The sequence below is a fragment of the Macrobrachium nipponense genome, chromosome 4, assembly GCF_015104395.2.
Source record: "Macrobrachium nipponense isolate FS-2020 chromosome 4, ASM1510439v2, whole genome shotgun sequence".
Lineage (NCBI taxonomy): Eukaryota > Metazoa > Arthropoda > Malacostraca > Decapoda > Palaemonidae > Macrobrachium > Macrobrachium nipponense.
This window is the reverse complement of record NC_061100.1, coordinates 24,160,482-24,182,981: the sequence shown is the minus strand read 5'-3', so window position 1 is coordinate 24,182,981 and position 22,500 is coordinate 24,160,482. Positions and strand designations below refer to the sequence as shown.

Here is a 22,500-nt window from a genome sequence, read left to right as displayed (position 1 = left end):
TCAGTTATACGCTCACTATACTGGCTTTAAAATAGACATGTTCTTATAACACCGTACCAATAACAGTCAAAAGACGAGGACTTTGCCTAGTCAGATACAGGATCTGATATATTCCAGCAGCTTTCTCTGTGATTTTTTATTTTGGAGACACGCCAGCAAAGAAACTCCCAAGTACCACTTTAGCGAATGACCGGAAAATAACATCCGTATAAAGGTTTGCGTATTTCCCACTCTTTCGCAAAGGTCCAGCTACCTTCCTGGCTTCAGATATTTCGTGATTTACCTCTTCCCTCATCCCGCCATCATCCGAAGTATTCACTCCCAGACACTAAGGCAAATCAGCCGCGTTGCAATCATCCATCATCCAGACATCATTCATATAAACGTTCGCGCACTGCTTTATTTTCCTGGTTTCTATTTCTTTTTTTTTTCTTTTTCTTTTTTTACTTTTACTCATTTTGACCCTCAATTCTCTTTTGCGAAAGCTTTCGCTTTTTTTTTTTTTTTTTGGGGGGGGGGGGGCAATAGGTAAACCGATTAAAGGGTTGTTGTTGCAAAGGAAATTTTTTTTTTGTTTTTTTTGTTTTTGTGGGTTCGTGTGCTTTAGTGTTTTTTGTTTTTGTTATTGCTTCTGTTTTTGTGTTTTTAACAATCTGACATGTCAGGTATCTGACATACACAGATTGTAAAAACCGACTGACAACCTGGGTGTTGTTGTATAATCAATGATTTATTTCCCATCTGTGGTACATCAAATAATTCAAACTTGTTTATAATTTAGTATCGTAAGGACACATTAACTGAAAATAAAAATAAAGACGAACTAAAAATAAAAAAAAAATTTGCAAGAAATTAACGCATCAGTGAGTTACAGTGACGACGAAAACAGATACAATTGACTGTGAAGTTTCAGTTACTGTCTATGTAGGTCAGATCGAATTTTCCAGGAAGCGTAATAATTGGCAAGGCAGTGATGATGCTACTCCGCTTATCTCAATCAGACTATATCTCGAAAGCTGACGCTGTTGGCAGTAATTGATACACAATTAAGCTTGTGCAGCCTCTATCGTGTGTCACCATGATAGTTACAGGTTGTTTTTCTTATCTGTTCCGAAGATGATGAAGAGAGAGTGAGGTAACTGATTGTTAAAATCTGGAAGAATGACGTTTATATACTTTACCGAATGTCTTGAGGAATTCCTGAATGTTATTAACAAAATATGAATACCATCAATAGAGAAAGCTTGTATCGAGCTACAAAATGGCGCCAATATACTTTACTGAATGTCTTGAGGAATTCCTGCATATTATTCTAAGGATATGAATATCATCAATAGAGAAGGCTTGTATGGAGTTAGAAAATAATATTTACTATTTTTTTTTTATAATTTCGGTAGATGAAACATATTCACAAGTAGACCAAAACGGGCCACTGACTTGAAATTCAAGCTTCCAAAGAATGTTTGTTTCAATCTGCCACCGCAGACCAGAAGCTGCGGCAATTAACTGATGATGAAACGGAGCCAGTGATTTTTTTATGGCCTTGGGGGAGGCGCGAACTCTCGATATCTGAGCAGCATGTCACGAACGCTAGCGACCATGACAGCGGATCAGCTGACGAAAGTGAGATTTAAAAGTGACGTACATTAGTCGAGCATTCAGAGAAGAAAACGACGGATCAAGCTTAGATTAACCCCGTTACCATAGATTTCTCTAAGACTGAATAATAGAGTCGAATTTTGTGTGCGCAAAGCAGTTCGTAAAATATTTCGTACGTTTAGGTAAGAAGAATTGGGTATTTAAAAGATAGATTTTCTATGCGTGTCATTGTTGAAATAATTACACGAATAAATGTCATCGAGAGTATTAAGTCTGAGAGAGCAAATACTAAAAATAAAAAAAATAAAAATACAGATAAATAGATAAAGAGGTCTTTCTGCTGAAAGCAATGAATGATCTGTTAGAATTCTTTCTAAAGAGACCAGAAATATTGTGTTGTTGGCAAATACTTGCGTGAACCATTAGCACTGCTATGGATAAAAAAAATTCTCTCTCTCTCTCTCTCTCTCTCTCTCTCTCTCTCTCTCTCTCTCTCGGGAAAGAGGAAAAAATAGACAAAAAATACAAAGTCTGCAACCTTTTGAAAAGAGGGAATTGCAGATTTGGAGAAAGATGTTACTACAAACATCCTAAGGTATGTCACAACTATGAAATATATGGTAAATGTGCATACCTAGATGGCTATGAGGATGATTGCAGAGATCTGCATCCAAAAATATGCAAAAACCTAAAAGAAGGAAAAGGATGTAAGTTCGACAAAAAATGTAAATATATGCACCCTGTAGCCATGAATCATTATCAAATAAATAATCAATCAAGTAATAAAATCCAAAATAAAGAAAGAAACAAATAAAGAAGGAAGGAAAGAAAGATCAGGTAAAAGGAAAAGCAAGCCATCAACGAGAATATGCAGAGATGTCAGCAAAAAATTTCAAAGCATCAGCTCCAAAATTCTACTCAAGAGATAATAACTGTATTTATTATGCAAGAGGATATTGCAGAAACGGAGAAAATTGCAGATTCAGACACAAAATGAATGAATAATTATGATGAAGGAAGATCAAATATTATGGAAAAGTTGGATTTTTTAATGTCAGAATTTCTGGAAATGAAAAAAAGAACAACATACCAGAACAGGAAAGAGACATGGGAAAATCCTTATTACTGCCAATATTAAATGAAGGAGAAAACATGCAAACCATCATAGTGATGAATGCGCAGGGTCTAGTTACGAGTAACTCAAAAAGAAAAATAGAGTACTTAGAAGAACTAACCCAAATTGAAAAGAAAATAGATATAATGAATATAAGTGAAATCTGGTATTCCCAAGAGACTGGGAATGATGATCAAATAAAAGGGTTCCAAACTTATAGATCAGATAGAAAAAATAGGAATCAAGGGGGAACCGCAATATATGGGAAAGACAAAAACAAGGAAAAATATATGAGAAATATAGTAACTCAGAATGTGAACTAATAGCGGTAGAATTTGAATCTGAAAAATTAATGAACATAGTAATAAATAGATCTCCTAATACTAAAGAGTTTGACTTAATAATAGAAAAATTGGATGATAGATGTAGAATTCACAAGGACTGGACTATTCTCCTATCTGAAGACTTCAACTTTCCTTTCGTAGACTGGAAAGAACGAATAGGAGATTGTGGTTGTACTTATACATATAAAAAAGAGAGTAATAGTAGTGCAGAAGATAAGAGGCAATTCGAAAAGCTATTAGATATGCTACTAGAATACAACATTCAACAAATAAATCACCTGCCAACAAGAAAGGAAAATACTTTAGACCTAGTATTTGTGAACGAGATGAATTATGTTAAAGAAATAATAGTTTAAAATGCAAGTATTTCAGACCATAATGTCATAGAATTAACAGTCCATTCCAAAGCAAGTGAAAACAGAGATAAGCAAGAAATGAAAAAGTGGGAAGGATATGGAAAATACAACTTCTACAGTAAAAATATAAAATGGTCAGAAATAAATGAAGAATTAAACAAAGATTGGGATAACATTTTCGTAAGTGATGATATAAGGATAAATACGGAGATATTATATAAAATATTAGAGAAAATAGTGGATAGATATATACTTAAGAAGAAAAGTAAACATCAGTCATGCATACCAAGAGACAGAAGGATCTTGTTCCAGAAAATCAGAAAGTGGAAAAAAGGTCTTGCAAAAGAAAAAGGAAAAAATGCATGGAAAGTTATAGAACTAAAAAGTAAGATAGAAAATGCAGAACAAAAGATTATACAATCAAAAGAAAATGAAAAACGGGACTTAGAAGAAAAAACCCATGTAAATATCAAGCAAAACCCCAAACTATTATACTTGTACGTGAAAAAGATGAATAAAAGAAGAATAGAAATAGGCCCTCTAGGAATTGAAGGGAGATTAACGAATGAAAAAAAGGAAATTTGCAACATACTGGCAGAATGATATAAGAGAGAATTCACCCCTAGAATAGATAATGAAGATAATGATATAGAAGTAAGGGACGAAAATAGTGAATATTTAGCTGACATAGAAATTAATGAAGCTGATATTGTGCAGGCTATTCATGAAATTAAAAATGGAGCTGCAGCAGGGCCTGATGGAGTTCCTGCTATTTTGTTAAAGAAAGTAGTTCATTCTAACGCAAAGCCACTTGCAATATTATTAAAATAAAGTGTAGATACAGTCAAGATTTATGATGAGCACAAATTAGCATATATCACCCCTACTTTCAAAAGTGGATCAAGACTAGGGCAAGTAATTATAGGCCTGTGAGTCTAACATCACATATTATGAAAGTGCATGAAAGGGTAATGAAGAAAAATATTATGAAACATTTAATAAAAAATAACTTGTTTAATATAGGACAACATGGTTTCGTACCCGGAAAAAGTACACAAACCCAACTGTTAGTCCACCGTGAGAACATATTCAAAAATATGAAAAGTGGAAATGAAACAGATGTGGTTTATCTAGACTTTGCAAAAGCTTTTGACATGGTAGACCATAATATATTAGCGAACACAATATCGTGGATAAAGTAGGAAGATGGTTAAAAGAATTTTTACACAACAGAAATCAGATACTTATTGCAAACGATGAGAAATCGGATGAAGCCAAGGTAATATCCGGTGTGTCACAAGGTACGGTGTTAGCTGCAATACTGTTTGTTATTATGATTGAAGACATAGACAGTAATGTTAAGGATTCGGTAGTGAGTGGCTTCGCTGATGACACAAGAATAAGTAGAGAAATTACTTGTGATGAAGTAGGAACGCTCTACAAAGAGACCTTAACAAAGTATATGATTGGGCAGAGGTAAATAGGATGGTATTTAACTATGATAAATTTGAATCAATAAATTATGGAGATAGAGAAGGAAAGCTATATGCATATAGGGGACCTAATAATGAGACAATCACAAATAAGGAAGCAGTTGAAGACCTTGGTGTGATGATGAATAGGAACATGTTATGCAATGATCAAATAGCAATTCTATTGGCAAAATGTAAAGCGAAAATGGGAATGTTGTTACGGCGGGACTTCAAAACAGAAAGCTGAACACATTATTATGCTTTATAAAACATATGTTCGTAGTCCACTTGAATATTGCAATATGATATGGTACCCACACTATCAAAAGGATATTGCACAAATAGAGAGTGTACAAAGGTTCTTTACAGCTAGAATAGAAGAAGTTAAGGACCTTGACTACTGGGAAAGACTACAATCCTTAAAATTATATATATCGAGAGAAGAGAACGCTACATGATAATTCAGGCATGGAAACAGATAGAAGGAATTGCCGAAAACATCATGGAACTAAAAATGTCAGAAAGAGCAAGCAGAGGTAGATTAATAGTGCCCAAAACTATACCAGGAAAAATAAGGAAAGCACACAGGACATTAATCCACTACGCACCAGCATCGATAATGCAGCGTCTATTCAATGCGTTGCCAGCTCATCTGAGGAATATATCAGGAGTGAGCGTAGATGTGTTTAAGAATAAGCTCGACAAATATCTAAACTGCATCCCAGACCATCCAAGATTGGAAGATGCAAAATATACCGGAAGATGTACTAGCAACTCTCTGGTAGACATTAGAGGTGCCTCACACTGAGGGACCTGGGGCAACCCGAACGAACTGTAAGGTCTGTAAGGTAAGGTAAGGTCTCTCTCTCTCTCTCTCTCTCTCTCTCTTTTATCGTAGTAGACATGAATTTCTGTATTCTTTTTTCGTTTCTCATCATATACTGTTCCATTATCCTTTGCCTTCATCATATTCTCATTTCTGGAAAAGAATACGTATCTAATGCAGCGACATAATTTAAAAACCGATGCTCGCCTTTCGTTGAAGGGCCTCTATTTACAAACCCATGCATAGACGTGTCTGTAGGCTTGGATTTATTTTCGTTTTCGATTTTCTGATTTATTTTAGTTTTCGATTTTCTGATTTATTTTAGCTTTCGATTTTCTGTTTATTTTCGTTTTCGTTTTTCTGATTTATTTTCGTTTTCGATTTTCTGATTTATTTTCGTTTTCGATTTTCTGATTTATTTTAGTTTTCGATTTTCTGATTTATTTTCGTTTTCTATTATCTGATTTATTTTCGTTTTCGATTTTCTTTATACACTGTTCCATTACCCTTTGCTTTCATAATTTTCTCATTTTCTGTAAAAGGATGAAGTATTTAGTACAGTGACAGAAGATCGTTACTAGTCTTTCGTTTATACAGCATAGCCGGATGAACGCGAACTGAAAGCCACATTCGATGCAAATATCAGCTGAATATTGTCGGTTTTTTGGTCGCAATGAAAAGATATTACAGTTTTCCCCTAAATGAAGTGCGTCCATTAACTCATTACGAAGGTCTTCAGTAACTGGAAAAATGAGTTAGAACCCATTTCATGAAATCGCATAAATATTATTTCAACGAGTCATCTTTTTTTTTTTTTTTGCAGTCACATTTTAATTGGGAAGTGAATTGGTGGGTCTGGGTAGCGGGTGGGAGGTTGTTGATTCTGGGGTTGGTATAAAGGGGTTGGGTGGGTCGGGGGTGGAGGTTGGGTTGGGGTAGGGATAATAAATGCGTAGTTCAGCATCCATGCCTGTGTCAGGGTGAAGTTTAATTCTCCGTAATTTCCATTTGGAATTAGGTCGAGCGGCCCATATAAGCAACGTGGTATAATATGATACACCGGAAAATGTTCGTAACGTACACAGCGTATGTGTACATGTACAACATATGTGAATTATACAATAATTCAGTGGCTATTGTCTTTTCTGACTCCAATCGTCCTTTTCAGGCGAAGAGACTTTTTTTACGCATATGGAGCAGTTGCATTATCTTGTCATCATGTCTCCAAATGAACATAAATGCCATATTTTTATTTTCAACTGCCTCATTGGTATTCTGAACAAGAAGGGAGCCCAGCTTAGTTTTTTTTCTTTTTTCCTGCAGACTGGTTTCGTGTCTGGTAGGGAAGTCCGAGTTAATCTCACCTCGTTTACTATATTTCTCCCACTGTCTATTAACATCGAGGCCAGATCAGCATAGAAAATAATCCTTAAGAACGATGGATATCACGATCAGAATTCTAAATGTGTTGGCATCTTAAGAAATTGCGCTTATAATCTCAGATACGCTTATTTTCATTTCATTTTAAGGTACGTTCTGGTTGGAGCCATGTCGTTTTCTATAGTTCCAGTAGTAATTTTGTTTTAAACATGTCTAGTTAATCAGCAGTGTCAGCACTTGCTGATAGCATTTTACGATAAATGGAGCCAGACTCTGAGATAAATCAGAGACTAAGCATCACTCATCTCAAGTCCTATCTTCATTTGCTTCCACGCATTCTTGACTGTTCTTGATTGTGTTTTATTTTCTTTTCGTCTTGTATATATATAAAAAAAACTCCTTCCTACTGATTTGATTAATCTTGGTTATAAATGCCATAGGTCTACTCGCAGTGCGAGTTTGAGTATTAAATAACTGATTAAAGAACCTTTTATATAGTATTCTTTGAAAATGTCTTTCATGATACACGTTTCATTTATAAATTGGAAAATGAATTAACATCACTGAGGTGTTGTTTACGTTTGCACAGTTCATGTTAGTGAATTATTTTTAACTAATTTCTATGATTGTTTTCGTCTGTATTATATTTCAGTCTGTGGTATGTTTTAACAGGGTTTCTCTCTCTCTCTCTCTCTCTCTCTCTCTCTTTCCACTTCCTCCTCTTCTTTTTCTTCTTCTTCTTCTTCTTCCCACCCCTATTACCTTTTCAAATTCTCAGGTACTCTTATTAAAAAGGGTTTATTAAAATCCTCAGGAGGAAGGCAACTAAATGAATGACTGCCTCCACTTCACATCGCTCATTATCGCGCACGGAATCTGTTCATTGTCCTCGTCGAGGTAAATCCTCTGTAAACACGCGTCCGAAACCACGAACAAAATTGTCAGAGGGTCCCCATAATTAGTGTACGTTTGCCTGTAAACTCTACAAACAACGTATATGTATTCCTGAATAATTTATTGGGAGTTTATAAAGGAGTTTTTTCATTTATAAACGCCAAGTCGCAGGAATATGCATTCGAGACGCAGATCAAGCTCGCCAAGTTGCTTGCTTTCGAACGCAGCTTGGAGATAGCCAATAACATCTGTTGTTGCATCGTCTCCATTGTCTGCAGGCGAACCGCTGGAGAGAGAGCCTTTATTTTTCTTGTAACTGGGTCATTGCTTCGACCGTAGTGCTTCCTCTGTTTTTAATTTTACTTCTCCACTCTTTCGTAAGGATTTTCATTTTTTTTTCTAAGGTTTACTTATTGCTACCGCTAGAATTTTGCTTTCATTTGTTTGCAGGAATCTTCTTATTCAAGGAGGGAGAGCAGGGTTGTATAATAGTTATTTTTAGATTTGCTGTTTTTGTCATTTTTTAGGCTTAATGTTTTATCTCATTTAGGTAAAAAGGCGAGAGAAGGTTTCATGTTCAAAACGAGGTATATAGTTACTAAACGATATGTGTGACATAATTTAGTCTTTCTCATTTCGTTACGGTGACCTGTAGTGTATTAAACACTTAATCTGAGTGTTTCTATTCAAAATACATTAGGGCGTGAAAATGATTGTATTTTCTTTTAAAGAGGTATATGGTTCTGAGGGATTGTGTCCTAAAGGGATTTGTTGTTTGGGAGAATAAGCTGGTTACTGTATGCCGGCACGGGCTCTTGCTCCCAGATCAGCCCGTGTCTGAGAGGATTTTGTTTTTGACAATTATTCTGCGGGGGAGTTTGTCTAAGGGGATTCTGTGTTAAGGGATTTTGTTTTTTGGGCTTATGTCCACGGGGGATTTTTTCCCCAGGGGCTTCTATGTTAAGGGAATTTGTTTTATGGGCTTATGTCCATGGGGTATTTTGTCCCAGGGGATTCTGTGTTGAGGGAATTAGTTTTTTGTGCTTATGTCCATGGGGGATTTTATCCCAGGGGATTCTATGTTAAGGGAATTTGTTTTATGGGCGTATGTCCATGGGGGATTTTGTTCCAGGGGATTCTATGTTAAGGGAATTTGTTTTATGGGCTTATGTCCATGGTGGATTTTGTCCCAGGGGATTCTGTGTTCAGGGATTTTTGTTTTTTGGGCTTATGTCCATGGGGGATTTTGTCCCAGGGGATTCTATGTTAAGGGATTTTTGTTTTATGGGCTTATGTCCATGGGGAATTTTGTCCCAGGGGATTCTGTGTTAAGGGATTTTGTTTTTCGGCTGATGTCCGTGGGGGATTTTGTTTATGGAGCTTATGGCCATAGGGGATTTCTCTTGTCTCATGTCCTTGGGGTGATTTTCCTCTACAGGGATTTTCCCCCCATTACCTTTGATTACTTATAGGCTTTTCATTTGAATGAAGTATAATTCATTCTCCTCACATCGATGATATTCACCTGCTAAACTACAACAATACAGAAACAAAGACAAAAAGGGGAGCTCTCTACATTCTACGAAATAGGAAATGAATACACACGATCTTGAAGCAAGTGAACAGACAGCCTATCTCTCTCTCTCTCTCTCTCTCTCTCTCTCTCTCTCCAGCCCCCTCTGGAGTTTTAATTAAGTAAAAGGGGGTCCCAACGGAATCCTATTGAATGAAGAGAAGAGGGTTGACGACGAGAGGACGTAGCTTTATTTAATGTCTTGATGAAGGATACACCTGTATCCATTACTGCCGTAATTAGGGAAGAGTTCACTACAAAGTCCCTCCGTCTGTCTCTGTGTAGATCTTTCGGGGACATCCGTGTACTTATATGGATATTCTTTTAGATTTCGCCTTTCGATTTTGATTAATTATAGTGAGAATTCTAACAGAAAAGATGCTGACTGTGTTGATACGAAGTGAGTCAGTTTCTAAGAAAGGGATAGTTAAATCGGTACATGGGAAATTGCAAAGCAGATGCAAAATGAAAACCCATATTGCTGAGGGAGATGAACTGTTATATTTAGTTCTTAGTTATTCGAAAAAGCATTGTCAAGATTTCTGAGGATATAATGAAGTGTCATTGTTTCAAGAGCCAGTCCAAATGCTTATCCTGTTATTCTGGATTGAGTGACATTTGGAAATAATAACTGTATCCTACAAAGGAAGCGTTTCGAAGGATTGTAGAAAAGGTAAAAATATATATAATCTTTCACAGAGGATAAAAGATTATACTTATATTGCAGTAACTACCTAACCCAGTAGGGGGGGAAATGCCATAACGCATCTCACGTGGCACACTGTAGTTATTACTAGAAGGTATTTTTGCTCTCATCATTTAGTATTTTACTTTACCTCCATTCCCACTTGCTTTTTCCATCCGTGCTTTCCAACCTCTCTAACTCTCCCTTTTCAGCATTTTGTGTACTGGATGGTGGGAGGTACTTTCATCATAAATCTCTTATGAGTTGAGTATTCGGATCTCCTCCACGTAGAGGACGCCATCTTTCCTTCTCAATTTTCCTCTGAGTTACTCCCGAACATCTCTGAGTTAACCTTAATAACCCAATTAAAGCGTAAACGCAAAAAGAAGAGGGTGAATTAATGAATGAACACAAAACACCTGTGGCTCAGAGACTCATCCCAAATTCCGCTAATGGACGAATGTGATCATTGATTCATGAATCACAGGTTACGTATTCTTCCCAGCATAAAGTCCGGAGTCTCACAGTGGCTGAGCACTGGAAGATGTCATACTCATTATTCTCTAAGAGATGATTAAGTTGCGGGAGATTATAATTAACCGGAGGAAATGAGCATGTCGGTCGAAACAATGGTAACGTTTCAAGTCTTGTCAGTGACGTTGGGGAGATGTCAATTTGCAGCATTTGTCTGGAAACTATGGCTACCTGGTTATACGGAAGTGGTGATAATATTTATTTACTGGATAAGGAAAAGTCTTGATCATTCACAACCATTATCATTGTCAAAAAAAAAAATAAATAAAATAAAAAAATAAATAAATAAAGAAGGCTTACATGACAAATTAAGTGAAGAAAATAGTAAATCTTATGATGAAAAAGAAAAGGATTTGACAGGTTAAAACCATTATCACTTGCCAAAAAAAAAAGATAAAAAGAAAAAAGTTTACATACTAAAATAAGTGAAGAAATAGTAAATATTATGAAAAAGGAAAAGAATTGACAGATTAAAACCATCATCACTTGCCAAAAAAAAAAGAAAAAGAAAAAAGCTTAAATGACAAAATAAGTGAAGAATATATGAAATTTTATGGAACTTACAAGCCTTAGGAAATAAAATAAAAAGCCATTTCATTCACTTAAGCCAAATAAAATCTCTTGAGCGTCTCCTCATCAACGGAGAATGTGTAGGATTTGTCAGAGAGGAACTCAAAGGTAATCAGGGATTAGTCGGATTCTCGAGCCGATAAAGATTGCCGGGGATCTACGCTTCTCTCCGGATTTTTAAAAAAAAGTGAGAACATTTGGTAAAAAAACGACTCACAGATTAGTCTAGACGAGGGATTACCACTCTTCCGTTATGATACGAATTGATATCATTATCCTTGCTCAGTGAGTTGTGTGACAACGTAAGACACTCGGTCGTGGAAATGTATTTCATTTCGATTTCGTGAAAGCGTCGAGGTTTTTGTTTTCTGTCGTTAAGTTCTCTCATCCGGTGGAATAATCCTAATGTATGTAACTGCACTGGTCGAATGGCATCGTTAATTCATTGAGTGTTAAAGGTTATTTGGAAATATATATAAAAATCACATGAAAGAATGGAGATTTTAAAACGACAGCCAATGCAGTTTTGTTATCTTTGGAAATTGTACTTAAAAACACAGTGTAAAATATATATATATATTAGTAGATATATATATATATATATATATATTATATATATATTTTATATAATATATACATTATATATATATATATATATCTATATATATATATATATATATTATATATATATATATATATATATATATATATATATATATTGTCACACATATCCACAGGTGAAAAATAAAAGTCGGGGTGCAGGTCCCGACCGGTTTCGACTTTATTTCCAAGCCATTGACGAAGGACTTATTAGAAGTCACAGATATATGTACTACAGAGAGTGTACTGACGAACATACACACAGCCGTATGAGACTGCAGATCCACCCACAGGCGTGTCAAGGTAGGGATATTAAGAAAGAGTAATCAGTACATTAGAGACAATATCTATTTCTCGGACGGGACTTTGAGGAATAATTACAAGTTTATATATATGTATATATATATATATATATATATATATATATATATATATATATATATATATATATATATATATGATATATATTTTTGAACATGTACGACACACGATCACGCGCGTAACCGGAATAAATTTCTGACTCACGTCGGGATCGAACCTAGGTCTTTCAGGCCAGGGCGCTAGCAACTGACTCAAACAAGTCATCAAGGAAGTTGGAACCTGGTAGATCCTCCTGCACCTAAGACTTGCCTTTCAGTCTAAAGATGTACGCTCTATTTCGATGTGAATCAGAAAATATATATATATATTATAATATATATATATATATATATATATATATATATATATATATATATATATATATATATATACATATATATAAGCGAATAGCACAGGAAAATGATAGGCAGAAATCCAGGCGTTTTCGTCTTTACTAAGACATTATCTTAGTAAAGACGAAAGCGCTAGGATTTCTGCCTGTCATTTTCCTGTGGTATTTGCTTATCTAATGAAGTCACGTGCATTTACTGTAATTTTTTAAGCATATATACATATATATACACCTGCATACTATATATGCTGAAATATAATCAATTAATACTAGTTTATCAGATCAAAGTTTGTTACTTGAGTACTACCAACGGCATACCAATTAGTTAGGATTTATCTCTTCGGCTTGAAAGAAATATCATTACTTTGGAAGATGGCTCATTAAGAGCATTAAGGTCTGTAGCAGCAGGTGGGGATTTGAATGAGAAACTTAAACTCGTTACTGGAGTTAACTTGGTAATTAGATAGCAAGAGAGGAAACACAATGTTTCAGGCTCTTCAGCCTGAGTGAAAATACTAAATAACTCTTCAAAAGTATTAAAAAAACCATAGGACTTGGTTACCATAGTAGATTCACATTACCCGTGCATGTAATGTCTAGACCAGTCCCTTACGACGCTGCTGATTGGCTGTTTATAAGCCAATCACACGGTTGGAAACTCTCAGTCTCTCGCGATAGTTCACATAGACAGGATGCATATTCCACCTCTCCTGTGTGATACTGATGAAAGACGTATCCCTCAGGAGAGGTGGAACATACATCCTGCTTATGTGAATTCTCTCGAGAAAGACTGAGAGTTTCAAGCCCTGTGACTGGCTTATCAACAGCCAATCAGGAGCGTCAGTAATAATTATAGAATGTATGTTATACTGAATTTCTGAAAAGCAGAACTATCCTGTCTCCCTGAGGATGTCGTGCAACTTGAACTTAAAAAGTTCAATTTAAGATGCAGTGTATCACTACCCTAAAACAGATCTGCTTTCGCTTTACTTACATTTTAGGATTACTCAACAATTTTTTACTTTTTTTTCACTTCTAATAACTCCTCTCTTCTTTCTGTCTTTTCTACTACTTTCTCTTATTTCTTTCAAATGAACATCATATTCCTTGAAAGCTTAGATTTCAAGTCAATGGCCCCTTTGGTGGGCTTGATCCATACGAATAGGATTCATCATGACCTGAATAATAATAATAATAATAATAATAATAATAATAATAATAATAATAATAATAATAATATAATAATGTCGCAATACCAGGGTATACCAGAGTTGAAGAGAAAGAAAGGAAAAAAATGGATAAGTATCAAGACCTGAAAATAGAAATAAGAAGGGTATGGGATATGCCAGAGGAAATTGTACCCATAATCATAGGAGCACTAGGCACGATCCCAAGATCCCTGCAAAGGAACCTGGATAAACTAGAGGCTGAAGTAGCTCCAGGACTCATGCAGAAGAGTGTGCTCCTAGAAACAGCGCACATAGTGAGAAAAGTAATGGACTCCTAAGGAGGCAGGATACAACCCGGAACCCCACAACATAAATACCACCCAGTCGAATTGGAGGACTGTGATAAAAAAAAAAAATGATGATAATAATCATGTATATGAATCACGGGGCAGATTATTACCAAAAAACTCAATAAACACTAGCAATTCAGGTTTTATTTGCAGTAAATCATTATATTCCATGTCAGAAGAATATGTCCCTTTCCACGCCTAGCTGCAACTCCATCATGTCAGGAGGTAAATGGCTTAGGAAGGAGGGTTGTTGGTGGGGGGGAGGGGGGGTGATGGACGGAGGGTTGGGATTCGAGTGAGGTTGGGGGTTAGTAAGGGTTGGGGTTGTTGGGGGTAATGGTGGGGGGGGGGGGGGGCTTCTGTAGATGGCATGAGGAAGTACGTTTCTACTTTTTATATCTTTGAGTATGAAGCTTCTTTATTGAATCCGCCTTCAAGGATCTGTCACTTACAAGATTCTCTCTCTCTCTCTCTCTCTCTCTCTCTCTCTCTCTCTCTCGCTACCTTGAGTCCCCATTTCCCCCTTTTTTTAACAAGACACAGAACGCAATTGTTAGCGAGGAAGAAGAAGAAGAAGAAGAAGAAGAAGAAAAAAAAAACGCGGTATCTGCAAACGAAACAGTACGAAGAAGCTCCGAGGACCGGCGCTTCTCCCTTCCCATCAAAAGACGCTCAAAGAAGAGACTCCCGCCCGCCATAAAGCGAGACGGAAATAACCTACAGGCTATTTCATTACCGACGCTAATTTCCACAGCGACAACGCAGGAGACGCGACGCATTTGCGTGCCAATATCGCTTAACAAGGCTTCGTTCGCCACGTGAGGCAGAAAAGAAAAGAGGAGGCGAGGAGGAGAATTCTCCTCGGCGCAATAAAAGTCAATATTGGTTGAGGTACCGACGGTAACTCGTCGCTGACATTGTTTTCTCTCAGTTAGAGGGTCTTTTTTTTTTCTCTCTCTTTGTGCGATATGTAAAGGGGAGATGTTTATCAGATTTATCATTGCGAATAACCTCGCTTCTGGACATGAGAGTTGTAAGGGGAGTGTAGATGAGTCTGTAACAGCAGGGATCGAAATCATAATATTATTATTATTATTATTATTATTATTATTATTATTATTATTAATCAAAGAGCCAACTACCTATCTTCAAACAACAACCTATTTGCAAACAATTTAAAAATAAAGTTTTTATGAAGCCACATTTTGTAATTATAGTTAGATTGACAGGGAGGACTGTGTGCGGGTCATCGAAAGCTTTCTGCTGTATATATTATTATTATTATTATTATTATTATTATTATTATTATTATTATTATTTTATTATTATTATTCAGATTGATCCTATTCATATCTATTCATATGGAACAAGGCGAAAGGTGTCATTGACTTGAAATTCAAGCTTCCCGACATATCTACAGACAATAATAAAGCGATTTCCCCTATGAAGAATTTAACCTTACCGATGTTTATTTATGTTTTGGATTTTCATGTTGTATTAGAAGAACTGGAGAGTCAGAGTCCTTTACAAGTGACTTTGAGATAACTTAAGGAATAGGATCAACTTTTGCAATAGCAGAACAAGTCCAAATTGCTACTTAAATTCTTATAATTACACGATTACTTATTTTTCCTGACTTCAGAAGGGGACTTGACACTGATATTACTTCCTTCATTGCAGTATCAGAGATGAAAAATAATCCTAAAAAAAAACCTCATTGGATTTGTAACCCTGCATACACTAGCGAATAGCCTAAGGTTATTCATTTTTGAACCATTAGTACCTCTCAGCTTCTCAGTAATAACCCATAAGCCATTACATGAGTACAGAGTAATCCAGGTATTATACCTGTCATTTTTAGTGAACGCTAGAAAGAGGGACGTATAATTTGAAAACATCTGCTCTTTAACAGCAGACCCAAAACGAGCAATAGCCAATGGATAAATATCGAACGAAGTTGATGAAGGAAAAAGGGCAATTTCCCATGATGCAATGCATTAAACGAGTTGTCATTACGATACTTTGGACTACCTAGGGGTGATCAAACACACTTTAGTTTCTGGTTCCGGTAACAGGTCTCAGAATCGGGAGCCTACGTCATCTAGAATTGTCTTTGAAACTATAGGCCAAGACTTTTATTATATAAATAAAAATTCGTATATCTTGACTATCAGCTGGCTGATATGTGATAGACTAATGATGAACAAGCAATAATCTATCAGCAAAACAGCAGAACGAGAAAAAAAGAATTTTCCAAGACGCATCGAAGCCCACAGGAGCCGCACCCCCACACCACCAACCACCACACACCCCTTTCTTCTCTGTACCTTGAAAGGCTTTTATCTCAGGACGGTCACCTGCAGTTTTAAGAGCCAGTCGGTCGGTCGGTCAAACTTCTTCTTCTTCTTCCTCTCGGCCATTTTTTCCCTTTCAAGTTCCTGCAGTTTAATTGACTATCATGATTGGAAGGACCTCAAAAGAGGATGTCGTCCTCCCTTCAAGGATTTCGCGGCGCCCTTGTGAGGACTCGATCACAATGACGTTGTTCTTATTATTTTTTTTTCTTTTTTTCATTTTCGGGATCTTTTTTTTTCCTCCCCTCCCTGTTGAATAGCTGCTGACGTCACTTATCTCTCTCTCTCTCTCTCTCTCTCTCTTTCTACTTCCGATACTGTAAGTGAAATTTCTTCAGAACGTCAACATCTTGTTTTTGATGAGCAAGGTCATTTCTTACTCTCTCTCTTCTCTCTCTCTCTCTCTCTCTCTCTCTCTCTCTCAAGCAAGTGAAGATCCACTGGGTCCTAATCTTTGTCACATGGCTAATTGGAATAGCTTAGAATCTTTGTTTTGGAAATTTTGTCTCTTATTTTTGTCCATGATGGTGTATCTCTTCTAGGACAGTCATGAAGTTGTTACGAAACAAATGACTTGCAAGACCATCATGAACTTGGACAAGCTGTATACACACACACACGCATATATATATATAATATATATATATATATCCTTAAATCCACAGTAGAAAGGTGAGTGAAAAACTGGGGGCCTGGTACAAGTACTTTCGTAAAATATTCTACATTTTCAAGTTCACCCTGAATATGAGAAGTTGACAGACCTTTATATAGAAAAACAGAAAGGGGGGCGGGGTTATAGTTTGGTATTCTGGGCGGCGTGTTCTTTAAGCAAGGAGAGAAGATCAAGGAACAATCCAGGATGGAGATTTAAAATTCCTTGTTGACTAGCTTCAACAAAAACGGATTCCAACAGATACATAATTACATACATAATGCGTGACTCACATGGTATAGAGAGTGACATGTCTTTCAGAAAACCCTCAGTAACAGACACACAAAACAGAGGCACAAGTTACGTAACCCTAATGTCCAAAAGAGAAAAAAGATAGAGATAAAAATCTAACCAGAAGCGTGGCACAAGGCGACTATCACGAATGTGGCTCCATTTCATTCAGAAAGCTTCAAAAGTCGTTTTGGGAATTCAATTTCACATGGAATTCTCCCGGAGTTTAATTGACTGATAAAGAGGGGGTTATCTGCTTAAGTTAATTTCCTGCGATTCAGAATTAAGAGCGGTGTTCCCCCAAGTTTTCCCATTACGAAGTTTTGATCAAAAATCGCGTGTCATTATGCAGCTGGTTAATGCACTGAGAAAACCTCGGGTAGGTAGCCAGGAAGGTTTTAAAAGCGGTGCTGGCGACGAAAAAAGCATTGTACAGTTTGCTCTAGTAATGATAATAACAATTATGAAAACACAATAGCAATATAACAAAAAGTTCCTTGAATATTCGAGAGCTTTTAAGATATTTTCGCTAAAATTTACGGAGAGAACTTCTCGAACTCGTCACACTTTTTTTGGATACGCTCGTCACTACAAAGCCTTAGATCCAAAAATGCAAGGATATGAAGTAATTCGGATGCCCTGTAGCAGGATGATTTGAACTAGCATCCAGAGTATCGGAACGAGGTCACGTTGCCCACCTGACCCTTGGAGGTCAGGTGGGCATTTCAAACACTCGACTTTATAAGTCTTCTCTTCCTGCATATTGTGTTGATGTTTTTTCTTGCGGCTGAATAATAATAATAATAATAATAATAATAATAATAATAATAATAATAATAATAATAATAATAATAATAATAATAATAATATATTTTAGTAAAAGACCCTCTTTCAGGAAAATGCTGTTAAAGAGAATGGCAGAATAAAGCGAGTTGATTTTTTTTTTCTTTTTTTTTTATATAATCCACTTCTCTGGCTCAGCGATGTTTCTGAGTAAAACTGGCCAATAGTCATTTTGGGAATTTCTAAAAATGATAAAAATGCATTTTTATAATAATTTTTAGCAATTTCCAATATGAATATTAGCCGGTTGCTCAGAAACATCGTTCAGCCAGAGAAGCGGATTGTAAGAAAAATAGAAAAAACAATATATAAAATCAACTCGCTTAATTATTCTGCCATTCACTTTAAGAATAATAATAATAATAATAATAATAATAATAATAATAATAATAATAATAATAATAATAATAATAATAATAATAATAATAATTCTCTACGCTGAAAATCCATCTTCTTTAGAGCAAGAAAATATTCTTCTAATTTGGTGGTTGGTTGGTGGAAGTTAAGGGATAAGGAAACCTGGTCTGGACCTCATGACTGACCAAAGAAGAGAGGACGCTTCTGTGATCAGTTTGGGTATCTAGGCAATTTTAACTAATTTTTTTTCTTAATTATTAGTGAGATAGAGTCTTCGCAAGTGAAGGTATTCTTTAAGCTATTTTACAAAGAAGGCGAAGGGAATACGAATCCATTTAATTATTTCAAAGAAGCCGAAGGGAGTGCTTTATACTTGGAAAAGCTCCACGGGACAGTGGAAGGTTTAAAAAAAATAAGTGTTCATGATGAACATTTAATAATAATAATAATAAAAAAAGGGAAAGGATTTCCTTACGATAACCACATCCAATGCCAAAAGCGCTTTGATATTTATCTGAATGGCATACAAGCGCCTTAGCCATCGGTAACAGTACCCCGTACGGGGGATAGCACCGTCAGTGCACCTCATTCGGTGCAACGTAGGCCTTACTTAAGGTTCTATGCAGCGTTCCTTCGGCCCTTAGCTGCGACTACTTTCATTCCTTTCACTGTACCTCCGTTCGTATTCTCTGGCTTCCATCTTACTATCCACTGCTTTGAGGTTTTCCTCCTGTAACACCTTTCAAACCTTTTACTGTCAATGTCCGCTTCAGCTCTGAATGACCTTAGTTGCCCCAGTGCTTGGCATAATACCTCTTCCATCTTACTGTCCACCCTCTCCTAACAATTGTTTCATAGTGCAAAATGCTTTGAGGTTTTCCTCCTGTTACACCTTTCAAACCTTTTACTGCCAATTTCTCGTTACAGCAGTGAGTGGCCTTAGTTGCCCCAGTGCTTGGCATAATACAAAAAAATCCATATTATTATAAATCAAAAAAAAAACCGCCAACAGTACTACGAGGCGAACGAGAATATAAAGATGCAAAGGGGGAACCGGAAATGCGAGACTGACATTTCAGCGTTTCTCGTTCCCGGATGCTGCTGCTGTTGGACGCTTCTTTATGGATCAGATTCGCCTCGCGGTGATTGGCTGCAATCTTACACCTCGGAGCATTTGCCGTGGTGATACGGATGGAGAATCAAGCAAAATGTAACGTCTCTCTCTCTCTCTCTCTCTCTCTCTCTCTCTCTCTCTCTCTCTCTCTCTCTCTCAGTACTCGTGTCAGTGATCGTATCCGTTCTACGTAAAAGGAATTTTGATTAAATGTTGCTATCAAAATACAATGACAAATGTCGACACTTTAGATTACTCAATTGGGAAGATGAGAATTTTATATATATATATATATATATATATATATATATATATATATATATATATATATATATATGTATATCTATATATATATATATCATATATATATATATATATATATATCTATATATCTATATATATATATATATATATATATATATATATATATATGAAATATATAATTCATATATTTGTTAAGGCACTGGTCAGATGTTAAGATGTATATTAAGGTAAATGGGGTTGATAACCTTAGCACTTGCTGGTTAGAGACAGGTGCAAAACAGTGAATTCCTCAAGATACTGATATGAGACACAAATCGAAAACACACCGGTCACGGATGACGAGATGGGAGCGCATTCCAGAGATATGAGGTAAACCGCAAGGAAAGGTGATTTCAGGTCACCGAATACGAGGGCTAGATGAAACGCACAGAAAAGACTAGCATGTGTGCATTCGTGTGTTCAGTAGGAGGCGTCTGTTGGTGGGCGTACATACGTACGTTTAGTTAGAACAAGTGAATGAGATATAATCTCATATGGGAATTAACGGGGCAATTAGACGACAAACTGTCGTAATGGTCACAAGAGACTTTGGCGATCCGAGGAGGCGCTAAGATCCATCGGAAAAGGTAAAGTGAAAAGACTTTGAAAAAGTTATACCTTTTGTAGTGACATTGAGTTCAGTTGCTAGAGAAACGGAAGTGTGGTGAGACAATCATTTATTGACGAACTTTGGCATTTCATTGTTTGATAATTATATTCTCATTTTCAGATGGTTTCGAAGTCACCATTTAAAATATGGATTCTCTAGACTTGTGTTGACTTTAATTGATAAAGACTAATGATTAGTAGGACAGAAATAGATAAGGGGGGAACTTATCTAATATGAATTCGTGGAAGAGTAATAGTGATTTGAGGATTTTCTTTGAGATTTTTTTTTTCTTTTTTTTTTTTTATTAATTTTATTTCATTTTCATATTAGCTATTTGGGAGTTTGAATTTGCCTAGAGTTTTAATAATTGATTTTCAGCTAGCTACAGAGGTGACATTCGAAGGGACTATCACATCAAAGGTAGGTTACGCTTTCCTGTTAGGAGCTCTCTCCTTTTATTTAGACGGGGGTCATTTTGACCCTCGTTAGATATATATATATATATATATATATATATATATATATATATATATATATATATATGTTATGTAGATATATATATAATTATTTGTTTACATTTTACTTCTCTATGTGAAGTCTTGAGTTTAATTGAACGACGATGAATAGGAGCAAAGGAGTGATTCAGTGTTACATTTTTAGGTGCTATTACATTGAAGTAATGATTAGATTCGAACACGGAATCTTCTAATTATATTACTCATCAGCCAAGAAAAAACTGACGTGAGGACGAGTATGCAAAGGGGAAGAATAATAATAATAATAATAATAATAATAATGACCCATTTCAGATACACCTGCATAGAAAACCATTAATGGTACAAAGACTGAGCGCTATGAAATAATAATAATAAAAAAAAGTTAATGGTAGCATCCAACATAATACACATCTAATCAAAAAGATTCACATGAAAAGATAAAACGAATTAACCCGGATTTAAGGGTCTCGGGTCTCGCCTCTTTTTAGACAGACTGCTCGAGTAATCTAGAATTCTTCCGCCGACTGAACTCGTCTCTTTTACTGTAAGAGTTGGTTCCGCAGAGCTTGGTACTTTCAATTAAAAGTTTTTATAGCTTCTGGATGACGATGCCAGGTCGACATTGCACACACACATACACACGCACACACAGACACACAGGCACACAGACAGACACACACACACAAACACGCATTAACGTCTACTACATCACCAGAAGATTTTCTTCTATGAAAAAATAAGTGCTGGTCATCTTGGTGAAAAAATGAGAATTCTGGAAGAAAACAAAAAAACACACTTATATACATAGTCACAGACACATACACACTCACACACACACACACATTTCCCAGTCATATTCACCCCATCACCATTGCACAAACACATATACATACACGCACTCACACAAACAAGGAGATCAACTACTAAATAAATAAATAAAGAGAGAGAGAGAGAGAGAGAGAGAGAGAGAGAGAGAGAGAGAGTCACCATCTTGGTTCCCCCTCCCCCCCAAAAAAAATGACTTCTAAAAAGAAACACATACACACTTACAAGTACAAAAATCTCCCTTAACTCTTTGCAGACAGTTCTGCCGTCTATCTTGATGTTTTCATAATGAAACATTAAGACAGACACTGCGCCACTCACCTCTCAGTACAGAGCAGAGGCAGCGTTGAAACGTTGCCCTCCCTATGTCAGGGAGTTACCGCCTTTTCTGTCTCTTCTCTGAAATTTGGTTACATTCCTTTGGTTTCGTAAAATGACAGGAACAGTAGTAACAGATACCTCAAAGTTCCGCACAA

The 22,500-nt window shown here is 36.2% G+C and overlaps 1 protein-coding gene across 1 annotated transcript in view; it reads left to right on the top strand.

The window, feature by feature from the left end:
* The window catches only part of LOC135211302 (uncharacterized), a 38,586-nt gene that overhangs the window by 13,064 nt on the left and 3,022 nt on the right, over positions 1-22,500 (top strand). The window contains exon 4 of the mRNA XM_064244619.1: positions 1,486-1,623. Coding sequence (XP_064100689.1) covers positions 1,486-1,623 — 138 coding nt within the window. The remainder of the gene's footprint in view (positions 1-1,485; positions 1,624-22,500) is intronic.